The sequence below is a fragment of a genome, unplaced genomic scaffold (assembly GCF_019419815.1).
Source record: "Pyrus x bretschneideri cultivar Hongxiangsu unplaced genomic scaffold, Pyrus_bretschneideri_v1 Contig97, whole genome shotgun sequence".
Lineage (NCBI taxonomy): Eukaryota > Viridiplantae > Streptophyta > Magnoliopsida > Rosales > Rosaceae > Pyrus > Pyrus x bretschneideri.
The window spans coordinates 1-8689 of record NW_025999839.1 but is presented as its reverse complement, the minus strand read 5'-3'; the positions used below and the strand labels follow the sequence as shown (position 1 = coordinate 8689).

Sequence of the window (8689 nt, the reverse complement as noted above, 5' to 3'; positions counted from 1 at the left end):
TTTCTTATTTTTGACATTTTTAAATAATATTTCATTAATGTTTTAACCTAGTTGGCTGAGTAGTGAGTCTCGTACTTACCACGTCAGCATTTAACAGGAAAATTAATAGAAAAGTTAACAGAGGGTTGACATTGCAACGAATTGTTAAGCTGATGTATGACATTACAATGTTTAAAAGTTGAGGTATGAAATTGTAATGCGACTTATAATTGAGGTAGTTTTATGTAATTTATCCAAATAAATAATTTAAATAACAAGCAACAACACAGTGAATCATATTTGACACAATACATTTCTTACCATTTAATGTTACAAACACTTCTGATGTCTATTTGGTGAATATCATGGAACACCCTATACATAAACAAATTTGAATGAAGGCTACAACTTCCCTCTGTGTTAAAGATTCTTGTTGGTCCCAAAGAGGAAGATATTAGAGCACATACAAAGGCTTGAAAAATCACCACTTTAAAAACAACTATAGTTTTTTCCTTTCCATCTTGATTTCCCACTTTCCATTTTGGAAAATAGCGCGTACACACGCTGATACGTGTTTCATCTTCACAATCAGTCTTTCATATTGTGTGGTTTAGCTTGTCACTTGAAACCCTAATTGGGTAGGCCTGCAGCCAGCTTTGCTCTCAAGTCTTTTCTCAAGATTTTGCCAGAAGGAGCCTTGGGTATTTTGTCTATGAAGAAAACCCGACCTATTCTCTTATAAAAGACGACCTGCACGTAAAATAATGCAGCAAACGATCAGTCGAGAATTATTTATTTATTTATTTATTTTCGGGATGAAGCAAAATTCAAAAGTAAACGGTACCAAAACAAAAAAAAAAAAAAACCATTGATATAGAGAGGCCTTGCCTAACAAGAGTACAAAGTTATAGTTCCAATCAACACCTAGTAAGGCCATCCAATTATACACACCAATAGATAACACAAGCCCAAGTATCACTCCAAAAGGAAGAAGAAAATAGTTTATAATCCACGAGACTTGGCACACGAAATTTCGGATAAATAATAATGGGTTTACAACTAATGATTCAGAATATTTACTTTTGGACTCGAGGCCATGATCGAATAATCACCAATGTAGCTCGGGTCAGGAATATTTGAAGAAAATGTTCACAAGTATCTAATCTAGAGAGGCCTTTCACCATTATAAGAATTGACTAACGAGATTTTTCTCTCTTTTACAGATATCAAAATCGGCTGGACTTGATACTACCACAAGTATGTTCTTGGGATATACCTAATGTTCGGCTAATCCATCAATGTAGTCATATCTGAGTTAACTGGTTTAGCTCAGCCATGTGGAATTTTCTAGTAGTTTAACCAGCAGGCATTCGTTCACTTCAAGTAGTAAAGTCGTCAATACCTCAAACGAGTGTGTAACACTGTATTAATTTACTAACTGCTCGTATTTGAGTACTAATATATACAAGTCAACAATGGTACCTGTTTTGAGATGTATTGTTTGATGTCATCTTCGGAGATCTTGGAACCGTTCGATCTCACAACAAATGCAACAGGAATTTCACCTGCAGCTTCATCCTTCATACTGAAACAAACAAATTTTAAACAAGTTATACAAACGTTCTTATCTCCATAGACTGATAGATAGTTTGGTAACACGCCGCACCAGTTACAAGGGCATGAGACATAACCATGTAGAATGTGGTACAGGTTAACTTACGGTACAACAGCAGCGTCGGAGATGTTGGGATGGGCAATCAGCATGGCTTCAAGCTCAGCCGGAGCCACTTGGAACCCTTTGTATTTGATGAGTTCCTTTAATCGGTCGACGATAAAGAGCTCGTCATCACCGTCGATGTACCCTATATCACCTGTGTGCAACCATCCCTGTTTGTCTACGGTTCTCTCCGTGGCTTCAGGATCATTAAGATAACCTGCTCACCAATAAGGCCAAATCTATGTTAACATGCATATATCTTTTTGGTGAATTTTTTTTTTTTTGGTTAAAGAAAATCTTTGATACACTTTATATTGTCTTAAAACTGGAAAGAGATCCTCTCCGGATCTCTTTCACCAAGGCCACCGGGTCAAGTGATCCGGACCCTTGAAATTTGATCCAACAACTAAAGTTATTATAACTTTTAAAAGGACCCCTATTTTTAGCCGTTTGATCAAATTTCTAGGGCCTGGATCATTTGATTTGGTAGCCTTGATGGAAGAGATCCAGAAATGATCTCTTTCCCATAAAACTCGCCCATACTTCAGATCCATAAAAAATGTCAGAACCAAGTACTATTCACACATTTATAAATTTTTTGAACTTTTAAATGAGTAAAACAAAAAATAAACACAAATAAAAGGGTGCTTTAGATTTAGTCCCTTACAACTTTTAAAACTACACTTAGCTACATTATTTTCATAAACAATATGTAAATTATTTTTTGGTAAAATTACACATAGGTGCATTATTTTTATAAAAGTTAAATAATAGGTACTTTATTTTTGGAAAAAAAAAATCAGTAGATACATTGTTTCTTTTAAACAATAGCTACATTATTTTTATAAAAATTAAACAATAAGTAAATTATTTTGGTAAATTAAATAATAGGTACATTATTTTCGTAAAAATTGAATTTGTTATTAATAATGCATTGAAATTAGGGAGTCTTAACAAAACACTTCTGGTACTGTTTACATTTAACGTTAAAGATATTTTTACTCTAAAAGTCATTTTGTTATTTTGGTTAAAATTCAAAATTTTCAAGTCATTTTCATTAGTTTTCCTTTGAAATTATAACATTAATGCTTTTTTTTTTTTTTTGTTGCCACAGTATATATCATGATACTAAAGCTACTAACATGTATTAAATTTTATAATGTTAATTGCCATAGATATCATGTTATTAGGGGCATTTTAGGCATCTAGGAATTTTAAAAGGTGTGAAGTCAAACTTAATTAATGATTTTGTTTATGTGGAGTCTAGTCATTGAGTTTAATTTAGAGAAAAAAAAAAAACTATTTTGGGTTTTAGGTAAAGAAAATTCATTTTTAAGGGGTAAAGTTATATTTTTAGTAAATATAAAATATAATGAGTCATCTTAAAAATGTTAACGATTGAACTTAGTACTATAGTGTAGTGATATTCATTTTTACTTGTAAGTAAGAGGTCTTAAGATCAATTCTCACCAAAGACGAATTTTAACCCTATTATTTCTAGTTCATTGTGAGACTAAGCTTATCTCTTCAGATAATATCATTTGTTCAAAAAAAAAAAAAAATGTTAATCGATTTGGAAATAAGCGTGTGCCTGTACGAAACGAACCCACTCAAGTTACGAAAATAGTGTGAAGCTACGAATATAATAAACAAATGGTAATCCTAATCCCAGCCCATTCACCAATAAATTTCGTCCACCCAGACACGACCAAGATACATTGATGTTTAAAGTTATTGTCCCTTCGACCAATAATAGTTTCTATTATTCATTCATTAGTATTTAGTTTGATTGTTCAAAAGGTTATGTTTCTTTACTCATACATCTTAACTATTAATTAAATGAGTTATTATTTGGATTCATGATTTGACTTTGATAGAATGAGAATGCAACATAATGATTTTCTTGGTAACAAACTGATAATCTTTCGTTATATAAAATCTCAGCATGGACACGCATTATCTCCGTAAGGATTAAGAAAATCTCAACATGGCCTGAAATTATTTATAAATTCATTTTTGTAGGTTTTTAATTTTTTTTAATTTTTTTTTAAGAAACGAAATTATTTACACTAAAAAGGAAATGATGGGCTTAACCTCACAATATTCTAGTAATAATATGGTTCAAATTCACCTTTAAAGAGAAATTTACTACTAAATACTAAGGAGTTATTTTATTCACACCCTACGTTTTGTTGACTACATCTCATATGCTTAATACACCCCACATTTATTTTTTAGACGAAAATTTATCTTAACACATCCCACATACTTTTCAATATTATCCTTACACCCCACGCCTTCTCCGTATACCCCACACTCTCCACTTAAAATCCAAATCAAATCATGTGTTTGTCTCACAAGTTCATCTTCTCCACCATTTTCAGAAAAGAGTATTGTCGAATGATCATGGGTAGAAATTTCTATGAGCTGTAAAGAGAAGGTACTTCATCTTCAAATCAATGGTTTAGGGTCTAGGGTTTATGAAGAAGAAGTTTGACCAAACTCCATCATCATCTTGCTTCTTTCTTTGTGCATCTTTGAGGACTCCACTTTTTCCTCTAATCTGGAATTGTTGGACTTGAGATATGTCGAGTTAAGGGGTTTCTTAAATGGTTTATCATCTATTAACAAGTACGAAACGAAAATTTTCTCATATTCTTTTTTAAATTTTTAATTATTCCATTTTGGAGTTTCTATCAATTAAGAATTTTAGGGTTTCTCTATTCAATTCACAGCTCGGTTCTTAAAGTACAATCCTATATTATTTTCCAAGCAAGATTATATTTCCAAATACACCACCATGCATGAATTAAAAACCAAGTAGGATTCTCTTCCCTCTTTTTTTCCCTTCCCTTCCCTACCTTCCTATTTGAAGAGTCACAGTTAAGTCATTGTAACATCTTATATTAATTTTTGATAGAAAGAGAAAGACAAAATAGAGAATATAAGAGGAGATGATAGAAGGAGGAGGGGAGAGAATCCTAGGACATATGGATAGATATATAAAATAAAAGCCAGCAAGATCCGCAAACAAATGAACTAATTAATTAGATTATAATTAATACTGTAATCTTAAGAAGAAGATAAAATAAAGGGGTGTGCTATTTACACATCTCTTTTTACTTCTCACATACCCTTTGTTAATTTTTGTCTATTGATCTTCTTCAATTCATTCGATCCGACAGTCGACAATTAGAAGGGTGTGTGAGAAGTAAAAAATGATGTATGGATATCACGCCCCTAAGTAAAAGAATATGCAAGAAAATTATTGGTTTATTGTAATGGAATAGTAGCCACTCTGTGTACCTTTCATGATTTGGCTACCTCTGATGCAAATCTCTCCAGCTTGATTTCGCGTAAGCGAAGCACCCGTATCAGGGTCAACAATTTTCATCTCTGCATTTCTTACAACAGTCCCGCACGCACCTGATTTTATCTCAAATGGTTCCTTTGCAAATGCTAAGCACATTGACAGCACAGGTCCAGCCTCTGTCATTCCATACCCCTGAACAAATTTCAACGTATATTATTTCACACCATTATTTTCATATTCAAAGACTGTATGACATATATGGTTAACAAATGGGTACAAATAATAAAATCTGTATGACATATATGGTTGACAAATGGGTACAAATAACAAAAACTGTATGACATATATTGTTGAAAAATGGATACAAATAAAAGGACCATAGTTTTAAAGCGGGACATATAATATAGGACAATTTGTGGTATTAAACCGCTCCCTTCACTATCAATTTTTTTTTAATTAATTCATCTTCATATTTAAATAAGAAGTTTTAAGCTCAACTTATATATTGACTATAACGTATTATATTTGTGTTGAATTTGATACTTAATTAGTGATTAATCCATTCTATAGTCTAACTCAATCAACCACACACACGAATACATAAGTTACTATCAACTGTTGATATTTTACGGCTTGCACTTGCATCAACAACTAACACAACTCTTACTCAAAATTTAAATCATGGCCCCACGAAAATAAAGTTCGTAAACAAATATGGCATTTATATCATTTTCCGGACTAAAATTACCAAAACATGATTGAGGATGAGAATCACTCAACCACTTCGGAAATATGGTGTATATATATATCTAGAGAGAAATCCAATTAAAGACGTTATTCAATTGAATTACCTGTCCAAGTTTGGCATTAGGTAACTTAGCCCTCACTGTATCCTCAAGCTCCTTCCCCATCGGCGCCGCACCGGACATCACCATCCTTATCGATGACAAGTCGTACCGGTCTAAGTCGGGGCTTTTGGCAATACTCAAAACGATCGGAGGTACAAAAGGCGCAATCGTCACCTTGTACTTCTCCACCAGCTCCAACAACTTGGTGATCTCAAACTTCTGCATGATCAGTATCGCCGCCCCAACTCTGAGTCCGCAGAGAAACACTGAATTGAGGGAGTAGATATGGAACAAGGGCAGCACGCAGAGGATCACGTCCTCACTGTGGAAATACAAATTCGGATTCTCTCCGTCCACCTGTTGCGCCACGCTCGTCACCAACCCTTTGTGAGTCAGCATAACCCCTTTAGGTAGCCCCGTCGTCCCGGAAGAATACGGCAGCGCAACGACATCTTCGGGGTTTATTTTCACCGCCGGGATGTCATTCTCGTCCGCCGAAGTCAGCTCCGAGAAGTGACGATAAGTATTACCGTCTTCCTCAGTTTCCACGCTGTCGACGACCATGATCTCGACGTCGTTTTTAAGTGCGAAGTCCTTCACCTTGTCCACGTAAGCCGACTGCGTTATGATGAGTTTGGCATTGGATGCTTTTGCCTGCTTGGCCATCTCGGCTGGAGTGTAGAAGGGGTTGGCGGTGGTGACGACTGCGCCGATATTGGAGGCGCCGAGAAATGCAAAGACGAATTCAGGGCTGTTTTGGAGGAGGAGCATGATGACGTCGGTTTGGTGAATGCCGATTTTGTGGAGCCCCGAGGCGACCTTGCGGGAGGTGAGCTCGACGTCGGCGTAGGTGAAGGTGTCGCCGTTGTTGCCGTTGATCAAGCAGGGGCGGTCCATGAATTGGGAGATGTTTTCGAAGCAGTAGGTGTGAAGAGGGAGGTGGTTTGGGATGTAAATATCGGGGAGTTTGGACCGGAAAATGAACTCATCATCTTTGTGATGGTGCTCCATTGGATATGTGTTTGGATGGTGAGAAAGTGAGGGAAAATGTGAGAGAAAATTGGTAGTAGGGATTGGGTTGGTTTCTTTCAGACGACCTTCTCCCTGGTTTTTGGTTTGGGTTTTGGTTGAAGTAAATATACAAACAGGTGTGGTGAGGGAAACGGACTTGGTTGGTATTAATTTATTTGTCAATGACAGAACATGTCCAATTCCAAAGAGTTGCACCGAAGTAACAGACCAATCAGTCCATTCCACGTACACAATTTATTTCTCTTTATTAAGTCAGCTTCACTTCTCTAGTACACGTGGCGTTATGTAATAGGTGAAGGATGTTTGGTGGGTTGGGGAAGCGAAATAGATTTGGTTACATGCGGCACACTTTAGCCCAAAACCAACCAGTTGGCTGCCACGTAGGACGCTTCACCTAACGCAGAGCCTTTACTCGTCCCTTGGTTGGTGACTCTAGTAAACGACACCATTCACCTACTACAAGTGCTTGGTCATGGACATAAAAATCCACGCCCAAGTGACGTCGTAATGTTGTCACGCTCACTCGCTTAAAACTGGCTGCTGGCTCAGGTATGGCTGGCTGGCTGGCTCAAATATTCACATTTTGTTTTTCTTTTTAATTTTTGTATTTTCCATATTTGTATTTCCAGTATTTTTTTTTTCTTTTTGTTTTTTTTTCGTAGAAAAAGTTGATTAAACTTTTTTGGAATTTAAAGGATACACAGTCCAACCATTTAGTATTACAATCTGATGATATTTCTCTTTACTTGTAAAGGAAATTTTGAACCATATTATTACTTAGCTCATTGTCAAACTTAGTTTACTCTTCCATCTTTTAGTATAGATAATATCGTTTATTAAAAAAAAAAAAAAATTACAGAATGCAGTTTTTGGCACCTACGATTTTGACTGTAGGCATTGAGGTGAAGAAATGAGAAAATGATGATTTGGCAGCCCTTTTAATTGGCCATGCCTTTTCGATATTTGGTTACCAAATTAGGTTTGACAATTTATTACTTGTTTTATACAGTTGACAACAACATAGTAACCTACCTATCATGCATGGTTTTTTCTTTTCTTATAAGATATCAAAGATATTACACAATTTAACCGAGTCAAAATTACATTGAAATATGTATTAAAAAGGTGATCGTAACCATGACTTAATGAAATAAAAATGTCTATTTAGCTTATCGATAAATATGATTAGACGCACATTTAGAAATTCGTTGAAGAAGTTGCCAAGTACTCTTATTTAAAATTTTGAATCTTCTTCAATGTTATTATTTGTAAAGTACATTCGTATTGTCCAATATAATATTTGTAGAAGAGAATTCCATTAAAAAGCAACATGAAGAAGGAATACAGAAAGACTCATTAGAAAAGGAGAAGATAAGCACAGCTTTTACATAGAGCAGGAACAAACATGTTCCAATAAGTAAGAACTAGCTATCTAGCCTAAAAGGCTACCAAAAAATCTACCTACACCCAAGATGGAGGGGCTACTCCCACCCCATATGGGGATTATACAGAAAGGGGATAAGGGAGGCCATCCCTAGACAGAACACCAACAAGAAAGGGAGGGGGCACAAAGTCCCATTTCGAAGAGCACACCCTCTGTATCGCCAAGGATACAGCTGCATAAGTTGCTTTGTTTGCTAACCTAGGAATCCATTTCCAATGAAGGGAAGAGAACAAGCAAGCATGTCTCTTTATTTCTTCCACAATAGGAATGATTTTCCACAGACCTTTCAAGTTTCTTTTCTGAATTATGTCCATAACATTTTTGCAATCATTTTCCAAAACCACATTACGATGACC

General features: G+C 35.4%; 1 protein-coding gene across 1 annotated transcript; it reads right to left on the bottom strand.

Moving 5' to 3' along the window:
- Positions 1–269: 269 nt before the first annotated feature.
- LOC103927375 (4-coumarate--CoA ligase 2) lies at positions 270–6975 on the bottom strand. The gene is made up of 5 exons (XM_009336291.3): positions 5861–6975; positions 5003–5201; positions 1700–1913; positions 1462–1564; positions 270–729 (listed from the first exon to the last, which is right to left on the bottom strand). Exons 1-5 carry the CDS (start codon positions 6866–6868, stop codon positions 610–612), a joined length of 1644 nt encoding a protein of 547 aa, XP_009334566.2. The 5' UTR covers positions 6869–6975; the 3' UTR covers positions 270–609.
- Between the last annotated feature and the right edge of the window lie 1714 nt (positions 6976–8689).

Excerpts from the sequence above, each read along its gene's own strand:
- LOC103927375 (XM_009336291.3), bottom strand. The coding sequence starts at position 6,868 with ATGGAGCACCATCACAAAGATGATGAGTTCATTTTCCGGTCCAAACTC. Across the intron at positions 1,914-5,002 it reads AGGTAGCCAAATCATGAAAG|GTTATCTTAATGATCCTGAA; the intron begins GTACACAGAGTG and ends ATTGGTGAGCAG. Across the intron at positions 1,565-1,699 it reads TCCGACGCTGCTGTTGTACC|TATGAAGGATGAAGCTGCAG; the intron begins GTAAGTTAACCT and ends TGTTTGTTTCAG.